Source organism: Natrix helvetica, assembly GCF_964273705.1.
Source record: "Natrix helvetica genome assembly, chromosome: 4".
Classification (NCBI taxonomy): domain Eukaryota; kingdom Metazoa; phylum Chordata; class Lepidosauria; order Squamata; family Natricidae; genus Natrix; species Natrix helvetica.
In genome coordinates, this window is record NC_138550.1 from 125,950,711 (window position 1) to 125,975,420 (window position 24,710).

The following is a 24,710-nucleotide window of genomic DNA, read 5'->3' on the forward strand; positions in this document are numbered from 1 at the left end:
TGATACTGCTTTCAGTCATGGGGCCAATGATAATTTGTCAGGGTGGAGATGATAGTGGATTATGAAGCTAAGAACAAAAGGCTTTTCATTTTGTTTTCTAGGGTTATAATTGTAACAAATTATTATTATTGCCAAGGAAGGAGAGAACTGGAAATGCTTTTTTGCTTGTTTCCATACTTAGGTGTGGGAAGAGCTTTTTATCATGATGTTCTTTGCCTGAAAATAAGTCGCCTTAGTGGAAAAAGCAAGAGGGAATAGTGTAATCGCCATTTCAATATAACTCTGTAGAAAACTTGCCTTTAGCCCGCCATCTCACTTGCTTTATCTATTGAGAACTACTTCCCATGCTGTGCACATTTTCCAAGCTTCATCCGGGATGATTATTTACAGTAAAGGGAACCTCCTAATTCTAAAGCTGGGCTTCATCGAGCAGTTCATCGCATGTTTTGATTATGCTACTTCGTCCTCTGTTACGATCGATCCAATAGAGCCGAATTGCTTGAAAAAGCAGGATGATTACTGTAAATTTTTACGAACGGGTGTGAGGCGTGAAAGAAAGAGGAAAAAACCCGCTAAACCGAATACAGCACTGGTGGGATGTCTTTTTAGAGCGTGCGCAGCCGCTCTCCTTCAATGCCTCCCTCCCCCCCCCCCCCCCCCCCCCAAGGATGGCTCTTTGTATCGGCAGCCGCATTTACACAGCGCGCGGCTGGAGGGAAATCGTAGAGGAAGCGAGGCTGGGGCGGGGGGGGGGGTTCTACGTGCCAGATGTTTTAACCCCGCCCCTTGCGCCTGTTTGGCTGCCTTCGTGTGGCCGCGCTCGAGCCGTCTGTGTGAATCGAGGAGATCTGATGAGTTAGCCGGTTGCTATGGTGAGGAGCTGGTCACGTGGCCTGGGTGCTGCTCCCGGCTATTTGACGTCACCGACCAGAAAGGAGGGGAAAGAAGACGGCGGCGGAGAGAGGCGGATAGAATCGGTAGTAAAGGGGGAAAAAGCAGCAGCCCAGCCCGTCCCTGCCTCTCCTCGCCCACAGGCACCCAGGTTTTGGGCTGCTTGCTTTTGGGAGCGCTCCAATGCCTGGTCCTACTCAAGCGCTGTCCCCAAATGGAGAGAACAACAACGACATCATCCAGGATAACGGCACCATCATCCCTTTCAGGAAGCATACAGTGCGAGGGGAGCGTTCCTACAGGTAACCCGCTCTCTTTTCTCTCTCACCACCCTGTGTGCGAGTTTGGGCGTGCGCGCTGCGTGTGCGTCGTGGACACGCACACCCTGACCCCTTGGAGAATTGCTGCAGTGTCGGGTGGAAAAAGAGCAGGGTTGCAGGACATTGCATAATAAAAACAGCGGGGCACCGAAGCCTAATCTAGCGTGTCTCCTCGTGCAGCGGGTAGCATGTTTAGCTGTTTTAATGAGCTCCTTGCATTGTCTCGGTGAAAAAAAAAACACCTCTTGTGAATATTCTTCCCGTCATACAGAGGCGCTTTCCTTTTCCTTATTTTCCAGCTTCCCTTCCTAATTTCTTTTTCTTTTTCTTTGCATGGCGAAAATAGGATACGCATTCTGGAGTGAGTGCATTTTTGTGTGTAGGTATACAAACACACCCACCCACAATCAAAGGGATGTAGTATGAGTGCTGGGGGTTTTCTTCATATTCTTTTGTAAAGCGGGCTTTGGAAGATCGCAAGAAGAGGAGGCTGGGAGAGAAGAAAGAAGCAGGCTTATATAATGGTGCACTGCCTTGGTGTGCAGGAGGGAAAATGGAATCCTCTAGATTAAGCTGCAGTCTGTGTGATGTTAAATCACCAGATTGATGGAGCTTTGTAAGAAATGCAACCCCCTGATTGGTGGAAGCTTGACAGTAGAGGTCAGAGTGTCAGAAATACATTAAAAATCCTCTTAATACCGGGTTTGGAAACTAGGTGGACTGTACAGTAGCTGCTAAAAGAATAGGGGACACTGAGGATATAAAGTGACATTATATATGTGTGTGTATCTATACTATAGATCTATACTAGTCTCCCTTTATTTATTTATCAGCACAAATACAACACCCACACACCCACACACACATATACATTTCTTGCTTTGATAGAGGCTGTTGTCTGTTTTCTTATCCATAGTTATAAAACATCTTTAATAATAGCTTGGCATGTATCTTTGGTAAGAGGGTTCCTCTTTCTGCCCCTCCCCCTAGACACATTAGCATATCTGACATGTCCCCCTAGATAAGAGTCATTAAGATTGCTTCCATTTTCAGTAAGGATAAAAGTGCAGCTGTGAATGAGCCTCATGTTTGAGGCTTTCTTATCCCTGCATTCTGAAAAGGTAAGAATGATTGAATAACACAACTGGATGAATCAATATCTTTATGTTTCTTCCCCACAATCTACAATTTATCACTTTCTCTTTTTAAGAGTATCATGCTCTGGAGCAAGCTTCTGAAAATGAAATTTTGTTGACATGTTTGACAACACTGTGAAATGTAAAATCAGAAAAAAAAATAAAAGTGATCAATTGAGTATTGGATAGTGTATGAATAGTACTTTAAAACAGTATTACTGCATGTGATTAGGTTAGCTAGAGCTAATCTAACTGTAGGTTCCTATTCTGTTTATGAATGGCTAAAGTTACAAAAGTGTTTTAAAATATAACACTCTGAATTATTTGTGAAATCCAAGTTCTTTTTCTTATATTTAAGTCTTATTGAGAAGTTAGAATCTCTTATTTCATATCTTCATTCATTCCACTATGTATATTTTTGTTGGAAAATTTATTTGATAACCCTTTTATTGAGAAATTGATCTGTCTAATGTTAATCTCATTACAAACAGAACATTTCATGTTTGTTGATAAACATGATATCAGAGATCTCATTGAAGATATCAGTGTTAATACTGTAACATTACTACTGAAAATAATGTATTTACTTGATCAATAGTATATACTGATTTTTTTCTTTAAAGAAAAAGCTTCTTTGCTTAGAAGAGAATTTTATGTTGCAAAAGTTTAGGCTACTGCAAAAATGTAACACATTATTTGGGAATAACTGCAAATATATGTCCAAGGAGCTTGGTTTAGATTAGATAATATGCTTGTGTTTCATTTCTTTCCTTCTCCAAAATATTTTAACATTTTTTGAAATAAATATGGTACAGAAGCAAAATGTTCCTGCAGCACTCTAATTGCTAGATTGCTTGATAGATGTTATGTTCTATTTCTGACATGTGCTAACTATATGATTACAGATAACCCATTCTACATATTTCTCCCCTCAGTGGAGAAATATGAACAAGCCAAAAACACCAAAATACTAATTTATGAATAGTCCACAGACTGGCATCTGAAAGCCAAATATTATTTAGTTCATATTTCACCGAGGTGCATTCTTAACAGCCACCGTGAAATTGTAATTGTTTCAGTTGGTCTGATCCTCTAAAGTATGCCAAGATCAACTGAAATGAAAGCCTCTGTATGAAAGTAAGCTGATATTTGAACAATTTCTGGTCTATAAAAGTGCCAACTATATGATTTCATGTATATTTAGTTCCAGAAGAAAAACAATCTAAGAATGTAAGTTGTGTAATTATGGTGCCACTCTGGCAATGATCTTATATTATTTTCATAGCATACTTATACAAATATAATTCCCATTACATACAGTAGACTTACTCCCAGCTGCATCTCCATAGTGTTGTGGTTAATATATTCTATTCTACTTGAATTAGATTAACAAAAACATAACACACTTTAAAATAAAGATTAGAGTTTTCTCAAATTATTTCCTCAAGTTTTGAGTGCAAAGACAAAAATGCATTGATTCCTAAAACTGAAATCATATAAGCCTCCAAATTGGAGATGTACAAATTTTGTCCTTAGGGCCATATACAACCTCCTAAAAACAACAACCAACAACAGAGGTACGCCCTTCAAAAGTTGCCACAGAATTGGAATTTTAATATTTCACTTTGGGAAATGTTCATATACGCAAGAAGTAATCATATTAACTTAGTATTGAATTTAAATTTAAAATTACATTTGGTCCCAACCAGCTTTTTATCCTCATTCTATTACATGTAGCAGTGTTTTTACGATGCAACACTTAAAAGACAAATTGGCCGTCAGCCTCACAAAAGTTGTTCGCTTCTGCACTCTTCTGGATGCAAAGTAGCACACAAGCTGTAGGTTTGCATGTTTGTTTCTTTGATTTTGAGTGAGGTTTCTGTTTCCTGCTTAGCTTTATCTCTAGGTTGCTATTATGCCTTACATGCTGAAATGTGGTTAGTAAATGTACTTTACATATGAAACTTCTTTGGTTTTTTAATGTTGTAAAAACCCTTTAAAATGTTCTTCAGAGTGCTTAGGTGTGGCTACTTTGGAAGCTGTTCCCAGTTATCTCTACGCATGCACAACGGTTTTGCTTTGCTGAGAAAAAATACTGATCAGGAAATGAGAGGAATGCTGCACAAAATGGGGAAGTGCGGAAGTGTAAATTGTTGGGTCACTTCCACTCAAAATATTGTTTGAATTAAGACTTACTTTTTATTAACCATAATTCTTAATTGAAAAGAAGCATCCTTAGGACTTCCCAGAGAATTTGCCAGCATTCTCTTTTTGCTGGCATTACAACTGAGAACTGGTATCTGTCTCTTTTTGTGTTGTATTTTGAAATATAAATAAACCAACTTCTGTTGGCATAATTAAAAAAAAAGATGCTAGCATTTAGATTGCAGAATTTCATTTTCCCAAATGTAAATTTAAGTTGAAGTTCTTTGGTTAATTGGGGACCTAATCCTTAATGTGTACAATTTCCATTTTGGAGAGAGTTCATAAACCATACCCACTTGAAAAGGCTAACATTTGCTTGATACTGCTCTACAAGTTCTCTGACATTTTAAGCAAGGAGCCTGCTTTCTTTTCCTTTGGTTCTACACATGTGAGATATGATCATATCACTTATCTAATTTCTGGTGAGTATTTCTTTACTATGGACTGAAAAGAAAATCGAGGATTAGCAGAATTCTCTGCTAAGTGAGTTAATAATTGTCATTCATGCAAGTCGAGTTACTCTCATAATTAGTTTCCTGTTGAATCTTGTGTTTTCCAAATCCTCCATTCAAGAGTTAAATCAGGATTTTTCTATTAATGTTAGCAATAAGATTTGTATTGGTAATTCCAATTGGCTATTTTTTGAAGTGAGATTTGAATACACCTTTATCAGTGGTGGGTTTCAATTTTTTTTAGAATCTCTTCTGTAGGTGTGGCCTGCTTTGTGGGAGTGGCTTGCCAGCCATGTGACTAAGTGGGTGTGGCTTGGCAGTCATGTGACTGGGTGGGCATGGCCAACTTGTAAAATGTGGTGAAACTCACTTAACAATGCTCTTCCTTAGCAACCAAAATGTTGGCTCAGAAACTCTGGCATTTGAAGCATGCAAGTCTTAAAGCTGTCAAATTACAAGACCCTTGTACCCCTAACCCTTTAGGGGAAAAACCCCCAGGAGTGTTCAAACTTGACAGCTTTAAGACTTGTGGACTTCAACTCCCAGAATTCCTCCTCCAGTCATGTTGGCTCAGGAACTCTGGCATTGAAGTGTGCAAGTCTTAAAGCTGTCAAGTTACAAGACCCTTGCACCCCTAACCCTTTAGAAACTCCCCCCCAGGGGTGTTCAAACTTGACAGCTTTAAAACTTGTGGACTTCAACTCCCAGAATTCCTCCTCTCGCTCTTCATTTTGATGATGTGCAGACAGGCAGGGCGAGGGAGCTGGAACCAGTTGTAAATGGCACTCTAGATTTGTGGAACCTCTTCTATAGAAGAGGTTAGAACTGGCAGGAACCCACCCCTAACCTTTATTGTCTCAACAGATACTTAAAAAATTTTTTTTTGTACTCTTACAAAAAAAACTTTAATATGTAACCTTTAAACTAGTATGTTTTCTACTGCCAATTTCCATTAAGAAATTGCCAACAGAATTCTCCACAATCTGTTCTGTATGATTATAATTGCATTATATAGGAAAGCAATGCAACCAGCATATTAACTGTACAAATAAATGAACTTTGACACAGTCATTATGTAGACCTCTTACTTGCAGATGTGTGATATTGTACTTTACTCTGAAAATATGGAATTAATATCAGATAAATAATAAAGAAGGAGCCCTTTCTCCATTATTCATTCATAATGGTATGGGTAGTCTTCAACCCACAATTACAATTAGGCCTGGAATTTTGGTTTAATTCATTGGAGTCATTTAGTAAGGTGCCTATGTGTCCGCCTCATTCAACAACCACAAGCCCGGCCCTCATAATAGTGGTCACTACTATGAAAGATTTGCCTGCTGAAAGAGGGCAGGCAGCTCTCCTCCATGCACAGAAGGGAAATCCTGTGCTGTGCTGGAAAAACAAAGATTGGATCCCAAAGAGCCAAATTTCATTTCTCCAGTCCACTGCAAACCTTCCCCTCTCCTCCATGTGTGAAAGGGAACTGCCATACTGGGCCAGAAAAAGGAAGCTTGGATCCTGAAGATCTGGACTGCCTTTTCCTGAGCCAGCAAGATGATTCCTCTCCTCTCATTGTGCAAAAGAAAATTTCTGTGCTGGGCTGGAGAAAGTAAGCTCTTGCCTTCTGTGTGCTAGTTTTTCTACCCGTCAGAAACTTTGCATTCTGGCTAGAAAGCTAGCAAAGGCAATTTGTCTGAACAGTAAGTACACAGATCTTTTTCAGTGATGCTGACTTTCTGAGGAAGCAAGTAGAGAAGATTGCAAATGGTGGTTACCAGTCTTAAGGTTGCCAACTGCCTGAAATACTGTCATGTGGCCTCCAGAGTGGTGCAGCAGTAACTTCAAAGATGGGCCATAAGTAATCTTTCCTGAATCTCTTGTAATTTTGAACAGTCATTGGGTGATTGATAATAAATTGATAAAGGGACGCTGTGGCTCAGTGGCTATGACGCTGAGTTTCTCGATCAGAATGGTTGGCAGTTCGAATCCCTAGCACCACGTAACGGGGTGAGCTCATGTTACTTGTCCCAGCTTCTGCCAACCTAGCAGTTCAAAAGCATGTAAAAATGCAAGTAGAAAAATAGGGACCACCTTGGTGGGAAGGTAACAGCGTTCTGTGTACCTTCGGTGTTTAGTCATGCCAGCCACATGACCCAGGAGACGACTTCGGACAGTGCTGGCTCTTCGGCTTTGAAACAGAAATGAGCACCGCCCCCTAGAGTTGGGAACAACTAGAACATATGTGCAAGTGGAACCTTTACCTTTACTAAATTTATGACTACCTATATTAAATTCTTCCATCCTTTTAAAGTCTTGGACGCCTTTAAATTCTGAAAAAGCTTTAACTTTTTACACAACTGACTAGAGAATTCCAGGTTATGAATTTAACTTTTTATGAAGTACATTCTACATATGGGAGTAATAATAAAATTTTATTGTTTTGCTATTAGGACCTATCAGAATACAACATGTAAAATAAAAAGTATGAAATAACAAGATCATATATTTATATTGAATAAATGAAATGCTATAAAAGAAATATAAATATGGTAATTTAAGTACACATTCAGCCTTGTAGTCAGACATCTCTAAACCTTTGGGGATATATATCTTAAGTAGTATTTCTTCAGTAGCTGTGGTCATGTACATTTCTTTGATTTTTAATAGGAAATCCAGGGGATTTCCTTACATTCCTTCTCTTCCTTTTTTTTTTCTTTTTCAAGTAGAAAAAGTTTTACAGCTCACTTTTTTTCATTAACATGCAAATGTACAACTTTTTCGTTAGAAATGAAATCTCTTACATGGATAAATAATATAGAATGGAGTGGGAATGTAACTCTTAGTTTTAGCTATTTCTTCTTCTAATTGATGAATATTTTTATTCATGTTATTTAAGCTAGATGCTTTAATGCCTCTATTCAGTTATTTCAAAAATAAACATTCCAGTTCTGCTGAGTACTGCTCCAGAGAAATAAATGTAAGTTTTGATCAAACACTGTTAGGCAGATTATTTCAAATAATTATATAAGTTATTATCTCTCATTTTAAAAATCCCTAGACATAGTACTTCATGTAAAAAATATCAACTTGCAGGAAAATTGTGGAATATTTTTTAGTCTACTTGAAATATTATTCTCATGGTAACCTTAAAACATTGCCTGAGTATTTTCTGCTTTCCAAGTTTTGTTGAGAATTTAAAAAGAAATTCTTCAGCATGTTTAAGCATATATTTTATAGCATCTTTAATAAAAAGAAGCAATGATGGCCTGCTGTTGCTGCAAAAATAAGAGATTTAGTAGCATCTCAGATTAAAATATCTACCCGTATTTTTCGGAGTATAAGACACACCAAGGTTTTGAAGAGGCAAATTAAAAAAAAGTAGGTAGGTAGATAGAGGGATAGAGAGGGAGAGAAAGAGAGAGAAATAGAGATAGGGAGATAGAGAAATACAGTAGGTAGGGAGGAGGGAGAGTGTGTGTGTGGGTAGGTAGATAGGTAGAGGGATAGAGAGAGAGAGAAATACAGTAGATATGTAGGTGTTTCTGCTGACACAGCACTTGATCAATGTAATTCTCATCAATCTGTTAAAGAGCTTTCCAAAAGGGAAAAAAATTTTTTTGCACTCTGCAAACTTCCCAATAACAGTCTCTTTTTTTTCAAAAAAAGGCATGAATAGCCTTGTGGGGGCTTGCAGAGTGCTCCTGGGGCGGGCAAAAAATGGCCCGTTTTTCGCTCATTTCTACCCTCCCCAGCCCCCAGGAGCTCTCTGAAAGCCTCCATAAGGGTATGCACGGCCATTTTGGTGAAGGGGCGGGGCTTTGGGGGGCAAAAAATGCTGTATTTGGTGTATAAGACTCACCCAGATTTTCAGCACCTTTTTTTTGAGGAAAAAAGGTGCTTCTTATACTCCAAAAATATGGTATTATGACGTACTTTGGAATCCAGTTTATTAAATCACAAAAAGTTATCTTGACTTGGCAGGTATTAGTTTTAATTGGAGTCTTTAAGCAATGAAATTGAAGAAAAATGAAATGTAACATAACAGACTTAAGAGTCTCTAAAAAAGAATAGGATATAGTATAGTTTTTGAATGGAAAAAGAAGTTGTTGATTCCTTTCAATGCTCAGAAGTTGTAACAAAACTTAAACTTTGTAACAAAACTTAAAAGGTAATATTGTTTTGTCATCTTCAAAGCTAACTTTAAAATACCAATTTGTCCATAGCAGAGGTTCTATAAACAGATAGTGTATGTTCTTCATTTCAGAAAACCCCATTGCTTAGATAAAATATATTGGTGTATTAGAAACATTCCCAGTTTTTTTTAATGATATAATTCATGGTGCAATTATTCTCCATGAATGAACTCTCTATAGAAGTGAAAGTTGTTGTGTGTGAGAACTGTAACCCAAGGAAAGCAAGACAGGGAAGAGAAGAGATCCACATGTAATATTGCATGACATTTATTAATTATGGATAAAATTGCAGTTCTGGGACTTAGAATCTTAACACACTCAAAGGGAATAGATTGAGCAGTGATGAGTACTAAGCTGAATGAATCATACAGGGGCAAAAAATAGTAAGTAGTCACTTGAAGAGTCCAGGCAAAAATCGTAACTTCTGTAACTGAATTTAAGGTCCAGTAATCAACATGTGCTTGTTGATATATTTCTTTATGACAATTATTTCCCCAAATTATATGATTCATACTGATAGTTCATCCTAATAAGTTGAAAGTTCATACTAATCTCGCTTTTCTAATATACCGTATTTTTCGCCCTATAAGACGCTCCGGAATATAAGACGCACCCAATTTTAAAGGAGGAAAATCTAGAAAAAAAAGATTCTGAACCAAATACTATAGTAAAATATTTTATATCAACTGTATAAAGTTAACAGCAGTTTAAGAACAATTTTATGTCAACCATGTAACACAGGGGTGTCCAAACTTTTTTCAAAGAGGGCCAGATTGGATGAAGTGAACATGCTGGAGGGCCGAACATTTTTCCGAACATTCTTTGAACAATAACAATTAAATGCAAATGAATTATTTTATGCCAAGTTAATTGCAAATGGCATACTTTTCATTTCATAACATTAAGATCAACTGACAGCTGAGTTTTCACAATGTATCCATCTTTTCCCTGAAGACTCGTGTTTAGTACATTCAGATGCTTTCTTTCCTCTTTCCCTCTTACTTGTCTATCCTTCCTTCCACCCTCCCTTCCTCCTTCCCTTCCTTCCTGCCTCCCTTCCAGTTCCCTCCTTCCTCTTTCCTCCTGCCTGCCTGCCTTCTTTCCCTCCTGCTTATCTATGCTTCCTTCCTTCCTTGCACCTCCCTTCTGCCTGCCTGCCTTCTTTCCTCTTTCCCTATCCTCCTATCCTTCCTTTCTCCCTCCCTCCTTCCCTGCCTCCCTTCCAGTTCCATCCTTCCCTCCTTCCTTCTGCCTCCTTCCTGCCTGCTTGCCTTCTTTCCTCTTTCCCTCCAGCGTGTCTGCTTTTCTTTCCTTCCTTCCACCTCCCTTCTGCCCTCCTGCTTTCTTTCCTCTTTCCCTCTTACTTGTCTATCCTTCCTTCCACCCTCCCTTCCTCCTTCCCTTCCTTCCTGCCTCCCTTCCAGTTCCCTCCTTCCTCTTTCCTCCTGCCTGCCTGCCTTCTTTCCCTCATGCTTATCTATGCTTCCTTCCTTCCTTACACCTCCCTCCCTTCTGCCTGCCTGCCTTCTTTCCTCTTTCCCTATCCTCCTATCCTTCCTTTCTCCCTCCCTCCTTCGATCTCAGGAGCGAAAGCCTTTGAATGAAGTTTGATTGTGTCCCATCTAGCGTTCTCCACCTCCACCCCGGATCCGGAGAGATTTGGGGGTGGGGTGGAGAACGCTAGATGGGACACAATCAAACTTGATTCAAAGGCTTCGATTTGATTGTGTCCCATCTAGCGTTCTCCACCCCCACCCCCAAATCTCTCCGGATCCGGAGAGATTTGGGGGTGGGGGTGGAGAACGCTAGATGGGACACAATCAAACTTGATTCAAAGGCTTCGATTTGATTGTGTCCCATCTAGCGTTCTCCACCCCCACCCCCAAATCTCTCCGGATCCGGAGAGATTTGGGGGTGGGGGTGGAGAACGCTAGATGGGACACAATCAAACTTGATTCAAAGGCTTCGATTTGATTGTGTCCCATCTAGCGTTCTCCACCCCCACCCCCAAATCTCTCCGGATCCGGAGAGATTTGAGGGTGGGGGTGGAGAACGCTAGATGGGACACAATCAAACTTGATTCAAAGGCTTCGATTTGATTGTGTCCCATCTAGCGTTCTCCACCCCCACCCCCAAATCTCTCCGGATCCGGAGAGATTTGAGGGTGGGGGTGGAGAACGCTAGATGGGACACAATCAAACTTGATTCAAAGGCTTCGATTTGATTGTGTCCCATCTAGCGTTCTCCACCCCCACCCCCAAATCTCTCCGGATCCGGAGAGATTTGAGGGTGGGGGTGGAGAACGCTAGATGGGACACAATCAAACTTGATTCAAAGGCTTCGATTTGATTGTGTCCCATCTAGCGTTCTCCACCCCCACCCCCAAATCTCTCCGGATCCGGAGAGATTTGGGGGTGGGGGTGGAGAACGCTAGATGGGACACAATCAAACTTGATTCAAAGGCTTTGGCTCCTGAGATGGTGCGCTGCCATCCAAAATGCTATTACTACGATCTCTGCTGCCTGGAACTGCCCGAGAAGCGGCAGGTAAAGCGGGCGCTGCAGTGATCGTGGTACCAGCATTTTGGATGGCAGCGCACCAATCTCAGGAGCCAAAGCCTTGAGGCACCTTTCATTTGCAGGAGGAGGGCAGCTTAAAGCAGCGCCCCAGCAATGTGAGGAGCCGCTGCCACCGCCACCACCGCCTAAGCCCTCTCGGGAGCCCAGCCGAACGGGAGCTCTGAAAGCGAAACCTCTCTCCTTTCCAGCCATCACGATCTCTGCAGCCCCCTCTTTGCCTGTCCCATTTTCAGATGACCCAGTGGCTACATTCGGCTTACAAGACGCACTCAGATTTTTACCCTCTTTTTTGGAGTAAAAAAGTGCGTCTTATAAGGCGAAAAATACGGTAATCCCTTTCAGATAATTTAAACTATACTTGTAGTCAGAAGTGGCAATAGCAGTTGCTATGCAAAACTTGTGAGGATACCACATTAGGAAAGGTTGTTTATGCATTCTCATCAAGTGCAGGAGTCTTGGAAGGAACCAATAAAACCCATTTCCTGTCAGGAAATAGATTCATAAACAAAACTGATCTTTCCTTTCTTAGAGCTGTGTGATTCTCCCTGTTCTGGTTCTGCTCTCCCAGCTGAGCTTCTCCCCCCCCCCCAATTGAAAGTTGAGAGCAGACAGGTTGCTCCCCCCCCCACCCTTTGATTTGTACAGTTTCACTTCTTCCAATAGAATAAATATATAGCACTCAGTATTTTTGTTTTGTTTTATTTTTACTGCTTTGTTTTTGGATTCTAATGGGAATAGGTAGCCTCAGTTTGGCACAAACTCAACTGTATGATCTGGGGCAGCAGGAGAGACACCTAAGTTATCAAATGGACAAATTAATCTGTCCTGCAATTCTTGAAATTTTGCAGTGGGCCAATTAAATGAACCTGATACTTGTGGAAGATTTATTTAGTGGAATGTGTGCAGTTTTTTCTACTACAGATACCTATTGTCATAGTTGCAGGTTTCTTAAAGTGCTGAAATGCAGGGCAGCCCAATTGTAGTCTGCTATAGAAATCTATTGCATAGCTATCTATCCTATATTTCTGCAGCAAGAAACTGTTCAGTTTTATCTTTTGAAATTTTACAGAATCTAAGAATGCTCTCATTGTCTTGCCTGGACACGGATAGCCCAAACAATCAAAAGCCAAGCACTGTGACTGATTATTTTCTGTTTCTTTTGTCGTAACAGGAGAAGTAATCAAAAATTCCTAAATGTCCCAAGTCCCAGTTGTCAATATGAAATACTGTAAATCTTCCATAAGGGTTTGGGTTCTTCAGCCAATGATAAAATGGATGCTTATAATACTTTCTTTTTAAAAAATTACCTCTTTTACCAAGGAAAAGATTGCTTATTGCCAAAGCAAAATCAACTAAGAAACATGAAAAAACATTAATGCCTATTTCTGCTTAATAGACACAGACCATAGGCAAATCTCCCAGAACTTTCCAGTACCTGCTGCATTCCCCACCCTCCAAGTTATAAATATTAATAAATGTGGATTTTCATGCTTTTATAATACAAACCACATATCATCACTTCAAATAATCAAGAAGCAAAAACCTAGGTCTTGGCCAAGTATGATTCTTGGAACTTGTAATTGCTCCTCTTTTCCTCTAAACATCAAATTTCCAACAAGGAACATCTGTACATAATTAAATAATTTAATGTACAGGTGGCTTTGTGGGTTATTTTATCATTTTGTCATTTTGTGCAAAGAGGATTGGAAGTAAAAAAAATCATGCACTCACTGACTGCAAAGTATTTATAGGAAGATCCAAGAACGAGAACTCATTGGAGAGAAATAGTTTCTCCACACATTCCCATTAGAAATGTTATAAAACATAGTTACAATTGCAAGATACAAGATACATTGTTCTGTCCTGGAAGCCATTGTTTTTCAGTCTCATTGAATTTAAAAGCCACATTCTATAAATCAATTCTCTTTTCTTAGGACTTTTCATTCTGGGATTGCCTGACTATTTGCATATTGAACAGGCCAAATGCATCTGGATAAATTTACTTTGGCAATGATACATTATATCCTGACACTATGAAAGCAGAAAAGTCTGCTTTTAAAATTGGTGTAGTCATCTGGACATTTTTTTTCTGTAGAAATAAAAATGGTAATAGAGACGGTAGGTTCCAGTGCTAAGTTCTTGGTTTTCTTTCTGGAATGAGTGGTGGGGGTTGTGGAATTTAATCCATTTCTTCTCACCTGTCTTCAAGCTTTTTTTTTTCTTTTGAAAGGGTTGCTTGGTTTAGTAGTTTAGCAGTTATAAAATGCCAACTTAAGAGCTCTTGGTGGTTTTTCAAATCCAGAGCTGTTGCGCTTCTAACAGTCAATCCATTCTTTTCAAGCGTACTTAACATGGAAAATTAATAGTTTTGAACAGTAAAATAAAATTCCCTACCCATCATAATAAAATTGTTAGTGCTCCAGTGGTATCATGTGGTTAGAAGACGACTTTACTGGATTGAAACCCAGGGAAACTCACTAAATCTAACTTTCTTATCCTTAATAACAACATTCAATATTGAAATTAAGAATAAATATTTCATAAACTTCAAAGTTCAATATTCTTGTTGCATTGCTGTTATGCTTCTTATGGCACAGTTGATTATTTGATTTTCAGTTTTTTCTCTTACCTCTCTTATTATGGGCTCTCCCCTCTCCCAACTTTTATTTTTAGTGAGTGACTTGTGTAAATGAAGATAAAAGGTATTTAGTTATTAACGCTTGTATCTAAGAATAGCTTTTCTCATTTTTCTCCCAGAAAACAAATCTGAATTGCTAATCCTATTGTCCCTTTTAGTACAATTAAATTTGGTTTCAATATGTTTTTGAAAGCAAGGGAGACTGCTATGAAATTCAAAATTATTCTTATGTAGATCGGTTGTTTAAACAAATAACCCAAAAGAGTGGTCAAATTGATATTGATACTGATTATTTATTTTCCAGAAGCATGTCATTGTTGTTTCATTCTGTTAAACAAAATTTATGAGATGACTTAATACAAGAATAATTTTCAGCTCTGGCCTTTGGAATAAATTATAATTACAATCATATTATGATTCATTTCATTTGTTAAAGCTGTCTTATCTTGCTCCAAAATTTTTAATAATATATGTACTTCGTTACATGAGCTTTTTGTCTGTAAATAAATATTATTTACACACACACACACACTCTTTAACTGTTTTCCAGGTACTACCTGGGTGAGAATAATGAGAGATGTTATTTGTAGCCCAACACACTTAGAACATTAGATTGGGGAAGGTTGAGCTATACAGATAGTGATTGTTTGATTACACATTGTATATGAGTTGCAGAGATTGCCAGACATATAATTTCAACTGAAGGAGAGTATTTTCATTTTAAGACACTTCTTTCTTTAAAAGCTTGACATATTTATCTTGTAAATACAATAGATGGAGGAAGTATCACTTCATCAGTTTAATGATCTAGTGAACCAAAGGCCAGATTCAGTGATATGTGATGCTTCTTTGCCTTAGTACCTTTAGCCATTTCAGTGGGATAAAGATGACATCCCTGGAAAAGCACCTGAGAACATTTCAAGGGTTTCCAACTTTTTACCAATCCAGTCTAAGGATTTATGCTTTTTTAAACTCGGTAGCATTCTGCTCCTTTCTGCTATGCAGCTTCCTTCTCTTAAAATAGAAAAATATGCTCCCTACTGCACTATAGGGAGTATGTTATTTTTGTTCTAGAAGTTACTTCATATAAAAGCTTTGCTTAAAGTTGTTTATGTCCTAGTCATCTCCAGATTGGACTATTGAAATGCAATCTACATGGAGCTGCTCTTGAAAAGTGTCTGGAAGCTTCAGCTGGAACAGAATGCAGCAACAATTATGTGCTCCATAGAACAGCATGTGACATCTCTGCTCCATGAACTGCATTGGTTGACAATTTGTTTCTGGGAACAGTTTAAGGTCTTGGTTTTAATCTTTAAAGCCCTTCATGGCACAGGACTAGACTTGTCTGAGGGACTGCCACTTCCCAATTACATTAGCCTGCCCCATTAGATCTGGCAAAGAAGGCATACTGCAGCTATAATCAGCTGAGGACCTAAGTTTCCCAGACATGTTGTGGCATTCACCTTATGAAATATTTTCCTGTCCTCCCAATATTAGATTAGTTCCATCCTTTTTCACATTCCAGAATTCCCTCATGTCTTGGTTAAGTTATCAGGCCTGGGGCTCCCAAGGAACCAGATACATTCTTAGAGATAGCAATTTTTATCCCCTCTTTGCCTAGGGTTTGTATATTTGTTTTTATTGTATTTATCTTTTAATGTGGACTTTCTATTTCTTTCTATTTGTTATTTTAATACTTATTTGATGTACGGCTCCAGAGTCACTTTTTGTGAGATGGGTGACTATGCAAATACGATTGTTTATTCTAACCCTTTCTATATATATGCTGGTTTTGTTGTATTCGGGTCTTTCCCGTGTAAGGTTGAGATTTTGCAACGTTTCGGCAAGATCTCACCTGCCATCTTCAAGCTTGGGCTTAAAATGGAAATGGAGCTGCTGTCTTTCTGTAAATCTTGGTGGAAGGGGATGGGGTGCTGGCTTTGTTTCAGTAAGTGGAATGATTGGTTGTGTGGTTGTATCATGATTGGTAGATTGGTGCTGATTGGTGCTGGCTGTATGTGCATTGTTGTTTTGTATTGTAACGGCTTCGGTGGTGGGTGGTGTTCGTTTGTTGGCTAGGGCTGTTTTCCAGATGTTTGGTAGGCGGGAGGTATCATCACGTTTACAAAGCCAGCACCCCATGCCCTCCCACCAAGATTTACATAAATGACGGCAGCTCCGTTCCCATTTTAAGCCCAAGCTTGAAGATGGCAGGTGAGATCTTGCCGAAATGTTGCAAAGTCAATCTCAATCTTACACGGGAAAAGACTCGAATACAACAAAACCAGCATACATACACCCGTGAAAATCTACGAATATATATAAATATATAAAATTGATATAAAAATATCAATTTGGCATGTATGTTCCTCTTGGCTTCTAGGTGCTCACTAAGAAAGGATTTTTTGAAATGATCATTAGATCATTAGTATTTCTTATATTATTATTAACACACTCTGCTAAGGAGTTAGACGTTCTTCTCCTCCCCACCTGAAAAGAACTCTGTTCCAACTGCCACTTGAGCGTGGGCGTGGCTCACCAAACAGGCACCTGACTCATCCGGTTTGCAGGCTGGGAGTTTAGACATTCTACTCTCCCTCCCCACCTGAAAAACGCTCTGATGCTAATGAGTTAGCCATTCTACTCCCCCTCCTGAGGGAGAGAAGGGGATAACATAGGAGAGGATCAATGGGGCCAGCCTGAGGGAGAGAAGGGGATAAGATAGAAGAGGCCTCTGTGGGGCAAGCCTGAGGGAGAGAAGAGGGATAGGAGAGGCTTCTGTGGGGCACGCCTGGGGGAGAGAAGAGGAGAGGAGAGGCTTCTGTGGGGCAAGCATGAGGGAGAGAAGGGGAGAGAGGCCAATTGTAACTGCTCATTAATGTTCAAGCTTTAACTGTCCATTTATCAAGCTAGATCACATAGTTCTGTAGCGAAGCATGGGTATCCAACTGACTAGTTAAAGGATGTATATCCAGTTCATAAGAAAAGCTAACTCATAATATAATAATGATTTTTTGGCATAACATACATACTTTTCCATGCTACTCACTGATATAAACAATGATTGTTTAATTTTCAGAATTAAGCTATCCTGATATATACAGTTCCCAAATTAACAGATAACATACTAAAACAAATTCGTTATTGAACAGAATTCATCCTAAAATGTAATCCAACACATTTATAAACACTATACTGGGAGTTGCTGTATATTGATACAAGTTAAACTTCCAACTGTTGAGAAAGTAAACACTTTAAGAATATACTTCTAAGGACACAAAATCTGAGACTAGTAGATTTATTGCAGAAAAGCTTTAAAGACATGGAAGAATTCTATACAATACAATACAATAGCAGAGTTGGAAGGGACCTAGGAGATCTTCTAGTCCACCCCCCTGCCTAGGCAGGAAACCCTATACCGTTTCAGACAAATGGCTATCTAACATCTTCTTAAAGACTTCCAGTGTTGGGGCATTCACAACATCTGGAGGCAATCCGTTCCACTGATTAATTGTTTTAACTGTCAGGAAATTTCTCCTCATTCCTAAATTGCTTCTCTCCTTGATTAGTTTCCACCCATTGTTTCTTGTTCTGTCCTCAGGTGCCTTGGAGAATAGCTTGACTCCCTCTTCGTTGTGGCAACCCCTGAGATATTGGAACACTGCTATCATGTCTCCCCTAGTCCTTCTTTTCATTAAACTTGACATACCCAGCAGCAGCACCTGCCACCTCTAATTTTTTTCTTGTTTTTTTCCTGCAATTTTCTACCTTTACAATATCCTTTTTGAAGTTCAGTGAGAAGAATTGCAAAGTGATATCTATCTACCTTGTTTTCAGTTGTTTTATTCAGTAGTTTTATTACCTGGAAAGTCAAACAGAAGAATTCATACATTATTAGTGATCATACTATAATTTCAGTGTTTAGTGTATTCATATGTTTTAGTCTCCAGTCCCCTAATCATCTTTGTTGCTCTTCTCTGCACTCTTTCTAGAGTCTCCACATCTTTTCTACATCGTGGTGACCAAAACTGAATGCAGTATTCCAAGTGTGGCCTTACCAAGGCATTATAAACTGGCTTTAACACTTCACGTGATCTTGATTCTATCCCTCTGTTTATGTAGCCTAGAACTGTGTTGGCTTTTTTGGCAGCTGCTGCACACTGCTGGCTCATATTTAAATAGTTGTCCACTAGGTTGTTGTAAGTTGTTCCAGCCTGGCTCTGCTAAAACAAGTTTTTTAATACCGAGATAAAAAATAAAGGCCATTGCTTTATTTGAACAAAAGGTTTGGACCTTCACTCTAAAGTGTCTCTATTATATTTGTCTTCACTACGCAAGAATATACAATCTTAATTCTTCTACTTCAAATGAAAATCTTCAAATGATTTAATAATTTTTGAAGTGGCAGCATGGCAACTAGACCTCACCTAATAGCAACTAGCCCACTCTGAATTAATAAATTACTAGTAACTACTGTGTTTCAAATGCATACTGTATTTATCATAATTAACTCAATTTCAAATTCTTAGGACTTTCTTATACCCACGCAATGTAAAGGTCTCAAAACTACCCTGTTTCAGATTGGACTTTTGACCATATGAGAACTTGTTCTCATATTTCCATGGATGTATTAATAATACATGGTCTTGTATATATTGCACCATCACTGATGTTTTAGGAGAGAATTTAAGATCAGAATGAATTGAAGATTCTCTCTTGTCAAATAATAGAAGACCAGTCTTCATAAAAGTATGCTGTTTCTTTTTTATTAACAGGAAAAGTCAGATAACAGTGAATCCCCGAAATGCATTGGACTTCAGCTCCTTTAATTATTTCTTTGCCATCTATATTTGGATATTAATATACTAAGTGAGGATTAAAGGGGTTACAGATCAATAAATATGGCTTGAGATTGAAAAACTGAATTGGTAATGAATATATTTTGGAAATACAGTTTTTTTTTCACTGTTATGTATGTGTTATATAGATATTGAATTCAGAATGGCAAATGTTCTGGTATCAAACTTATCTATGCATATGTGATTTTGCAGTTGGGGAATGGCGGTCAACGTGTATTCTACCTCTATAACCCAAGAGACTATGAGCAGACATGACATCATTGCATGGGTGAATGATATTGTAGCTTTAAACTACACAAAAGTTGAACAACTGTGTTCAGGTAAGTTTTTTTTAAATTACATTTAGGTATTACAAAGCATAGCAATGACCAAAAGTGTTGAAATTTTTTATTCTATTATTTATTCAGAACTATATGGTACCTTTACTAAAATGTTGCTTTCTTAAAAAGATTCTTTATCTGTTCAGAAAATAAATACCATAGAACTTTTAGAGTAAATTAAAAATGATCTTCTGTGCTGACTTCCAAGCTCAAACTATTTTTTTCTGTTTGCAGTTGGTTGGCTAGCTACTCATCATTAGTCTTAATTCAGGATGACTCTTTATTTTCCTAATTGTTCTGGAAATACTTGCAGGTAGGAAGAAACTCATTGATTTGGGAGAGGAATGTTTTAATAACTTTGGAACATTATATTCTTCCAGACCATGCCAAATCTCTCCACATTATGACATTCAAGATGGTCAAGCAATTTCTGGAAGTAGATCATATGAACCAAAAGTTGTTCACACTCTAGGTGATGATCTGATCTTAAAACTGGCCTGTTTTGTCCTGGCTTGGACAATTCCCTGACTTGGAAGCTTCCAAGTCAGGGAAAGCATGAAACACTTGCAGTTCAAAGAATTTGCTGAACTAGAACAAAGGAAAAATGATGTCGTCTAAAGGGGGAACAGAATAGTACTAGAATATTCTGTTCCCAAATTTCTGAGCTATGCACAACCCCATTGTATAAAATAACAATTTACTTCTGTAATGTATATATTTATATATTTTGTTTATGAGAGATAGCAAATCTAATTACAGCGAGAAAGGCTTTTGGGACAGATTCTGTAATTTCTTGATTTTGTTGTTTCCAAATGATGGAAGACTGAATGTGCATTGCTAAATATTTAAAAACCTGAATGCATTCAGTTTGGATGGCTGATTTTACAACCATGGTAGTAGTTGGCACTTATTTTGTTTTAAATAAATAAATAAATTTCTAATATCACATGGCTGAATGTTGCTAAGCCTTCCACCAATCTGGACTAGGAAAAGAAAAGAATGGCAGTATTGTTAACATATAGCAAGATGGAGATGGGTTTATTATCTACTGACAGTAATGGATGGATAGAACATACATTTTGAGAACACCTATACTATAGAATCAACATACAAATTAATTGGAGACATGTTTGGCACCTTTACAATAAAAATGAAGAAATATACATGATTACAATTGCTTCTATGATGTTTCCACATAGGTCATGTCTAGATGTGAAGTACTTTGGTAATTTATTTAGCAATCACTTTAGACAGCTGTGTCTGAGCTTGGTTAAGCACATCTTGGAATCACACAGGCAAGAGACTATGCATTTGAAACAACAATAGTTGTGACAACAAGGCTGTTAAAATGAATCTATCTATCTATTTATCTATCGTCTATCTGTCTGTCTGTCCAGTTTGACATGATTAAAGAAGAACATTTAAATTGGTATCATAAATCACCTATGTATGCAACAGGTTCTAAAAGAACTCCGAGGGAGAAGTGTGGGTATAAGTAACTGCAAGGGGAAAGATATAAAATGGTGTTGTTTTAATGTATACTTTTTAATCTAGTTAATGTTAGCTAATGTCATTAATGTTTATTGTTCAATCTTTCTCTAATTTTTTTGTTCCAGTGCAATGTATGTTTTTATCCACTGCAATGTGTTATTAAAGAGTCTTTGTAAGATTCTGATAAGAGATGAATAGTAATATAGGTGCAATAAGATTTAAGCCCATGTTGCATAACTTTCAATATGCTTAGTCTAGTCTTTATAGCTATTGTACATTAATATCTACAGTGAACATATTCAGATAAGTATCAATAAATTACAAATAATGCTCAATGAATATAATTGTATTAGTTTGAGGGGAGTTGATGATTGTGGAAGATAGAGATGACTGTGGCTTTGAAGGGAGAATAATAATATAGGATATTGCAAGCTGACACAATTTTGTGCTTGTGAATATGCTAGCAATGTTCTTTAATGTGATTTTCCACTCTGAGGTTTGAATTTGTTGGTAGGTTGGTTGAACTTCTTAAGAGTGGACAGGAAATCAATTAGTTAAATCTCATATTTGGCCTTTATCTTGATAAATAGATTGCAATTAGGAACTTTGTAAATCTGCCTATTATACCTGAGTGTTTGAGTTTCAAGGTAATTCTGTATATTAGAAAGTCTTGATGTTTTAATAGATTGGCTGGAATCCTGGTAAAGTGGTACATCAACTTGTTTTGTCTTGATCACAGGTGCTAATTTTACCTTTCTGCTTCACTATCCATGCTCCATTGATAAGGATTTGTAAACATCCCAGAAGTGATGTAATATTCCAGTGTTTCTTGCGATTTTAATTGCATAGTGTTTTATACTAACTATTGAAATTTCTCATTCATATTTGTGATACTTTTAGACATAAATTTTAAAGAAAGATTCCCCTCTGTATGCCTATGCGACACAGCGAATTGATTCTGTGGTTGTACTTTTAATATTTCTTGTTGCTCAACAGTGAGATGGGCAACATATAAATTAATGAATAGTCATTTTTAATAAGGAAACTCTTGGGAAATGATTAAGGTATATAAACTGATTTTATGTTTATACTGAATACAGAATTGCCATTCCATCTGTTTACAGGCAGGAAGCAAAGGACAACTTTAGAAGATCTTATAAATCTAATGTGCACAATTAAAAAAGTAAAACTATTCTTAAACGAAGCTTGATTCTTAGTCATGCATCACTAGCTTCATGCAGCTTTCATAGGAAGTGGTTTGCCACTGTTTTAATTGGTTCACATGTGAGAGGAATTGGTTCTGGAATAACCCAATTATTTAGCTATATTACAGTTATTGAAGCTGTAAAAGTATTAGCAAAATACTTTCTGAGATCCTGAGTAAGAAAGTACAGCAAGGTGTGTGTTTTTGGCCTGGAAACATTATAATTATATATACACCTAAAAGGCATATAGTAATTGCCTTTTTAGAAAGTGATAACATACAATTCTTCAGTTATTCTAAGGATAAAATGTTTCTTTGAAAAAAAAGTAAACTTTTTAGATGGACAAGTAAACTAATAAGGGATATAAAATAAAGAGTTATAAAAATTGGAAGCATCATTATACAGTTTTATATAAAATGATGGCCATCGGTACCACCATTGCTTTCCAGTTCTTACTGAATACAACACATTGTTGACTATAAAGCTGAGACTTTGGGAAATTTAAGTTCTGCAGTATCTGGCAGGTGGCTCTCCCTTTCAGGTGCAGCTGTTGCACCTGCCACCTCTAATTTTTTCTTGTTTTTTTCCTGCATTTTTCTACCTTTACAATATCCTTTTTGAAGTTCAGTGAGAAGAATTGCAAAGTGATATCTATCTACCTTGTTTTCAGTTGTTTTATTCAGTAGTTTTATTACCTGGAAAGTCAAACAGAAGAATTCATACATTATTAGTGATCATACTATAATTTCAGTGTTTAGTGTATTCATATGGGCATTTGACTGTCCTTCTTTTGACATTTACAAAAAAAAGGAATGAAGGAAGAATAAATTAATCTGATACCAAAATAAGTTTTATAGTTCTGTTGCACTGAAGCAAATGAGAATCTTATTTTGTATGCCAATTATTCTATTGAATAATTTTGCTCTTATTATGCTCCAGTTGTATATGGATAATTCTTTTGAAATCCATGGTTGATTTCATGTTTGCAAGAATAACAGTACTTATTTAGCTTGTGTTTTTCTCTATTCGTTTTTTTGACCTTTCATGATCCATGCCAATATGGCAATATTTGAGCATATGTAGAAGAAGTATCTTCACAGCATTATATCAGGATATCATAAACTGTGATTTTGGAAGTTGAGTATCATGATTGCATACTCTTTTCTCCCCTTAGCTTCTTTTTCTTATTTGAGAAATGACTTTCTCCAACCATTCAGTGGATGGCGTGAAGTACTTCAAACATGGTAGAGATTGAGGTATGGATACTGGTCCCACATTTATCCTCCTGATGCCCATATAGTCAACTAAAAGTCTTAGTAGAAACTATATCTACATTTTTGTGAATATATACATACATATACAGACACATACCTCTTTCAATGTGCAGTCTAGTACCTCTTAAATGCATGAAGAGTTGTACTCAAGTACATCACACAAGTACAGATTTTTTTACTTAATATGTGGTGGCTGAGAGAGTAAAGAAGGGCTCTACACAAAGCTCATTCTCCAGCCATGTAGATTTGGGGGGGGGGGGTTAGCTGAATTCTGAAGCAACTTGAAAATTTTACATTAATTTGAATAGTATAGAATTTTGATTTAATGCTAATCAGTATCTGTAGTCAATGAATGAGGGAGCCAGATGACCATGGCTTCATAAACCATAATTTATAGTAGAAGGACTGTTTATGCCAAATGTAGATGTAATAGTGACAAAGTATCATATAGATAGGTAGGATTAACCCAAACTATAGGCTTCAGTTAATGGTTTCCTTATGACTTAGACGTATAGTTAAGTAAGTGCACTAGTTAGATGGCTTGTGACAGAGATTTTGCTTCAAAATGTGCATCCTGTTTTGCACTCTCATGAGACTATTTTAATATTAAAGATTATCTGAACTGTATATATTGTAACTTTCTCATTCAAGTGCATAAATTCACAGAACTAAACTATTTTTTTCTAGAATCCTCCCAATTCATTTCCTGTTAAAAACATGTATACACCTAGAATTGAAACTGTTAGGCCTCTTGTATGTATGGACGATGGCAGCTTCACAAAAATGACATTAGTAGAGCTTCAGTCTAAATTTAGACACTACAGAACTGACATCATCTGATACATTACAGCAGGCTATCAGAAAGCACAGGGGAACCTGTGTTGCACTCTGATTGCTTACTAGTGAATATTAACACACCCAAAAGGTTTTTTTAAAAGCTCTCCCCCTCCCCCCTCCATAATTTTTTTCACTCAAGCTGTGTTTAGTTATATGGCACTCTGAGTGGTTCCTTGTAAAAATATTACATCATACTGGTTAACATTCAGCTTCTCTATCCAAGAAAGAATCTTAGCTTCCTAACTTGGGAACAAAATACCAATGCAACCCCATTGCTGTTAGATAAATATGGATCATACAGTGGCTT

General features: G+C 37.7%; 1 protein-coding gene across 3 annotated transcripts in view; it reads left to right on the forward strand.

The window, feature by feature from the left end:
* Positions 1-24,710, forward strand: part of MAPRE2 (microtubule associated protein RP/EB family member 2) — a 73,735-nt gene that overhangs the window by 24,832 nt on the left and 24,193 nt on the right. Inside the window, exons 1-2 of one of the 3 annotated variants that reach the window (XM_081950144.1) lie at positions 881-1,193; positions 19,469-19,596. In XM_081950144.1, the coding sequence (XP_081806270.1) occupies positions 1,075-1,193; positions 19,469-19,596 (247 nt within the window). In that variant the 5' untranslated portion in view covers positions 881-1,074. Of the gene's footprint in view, positions 1-879; positions 1,194-19,468; positions 19,597-24,710 lie in introns of those variants that run through there. The other 2 variants (XM_081950145.1, XM_081950146.1) reach the window with 2 other exon arrangements.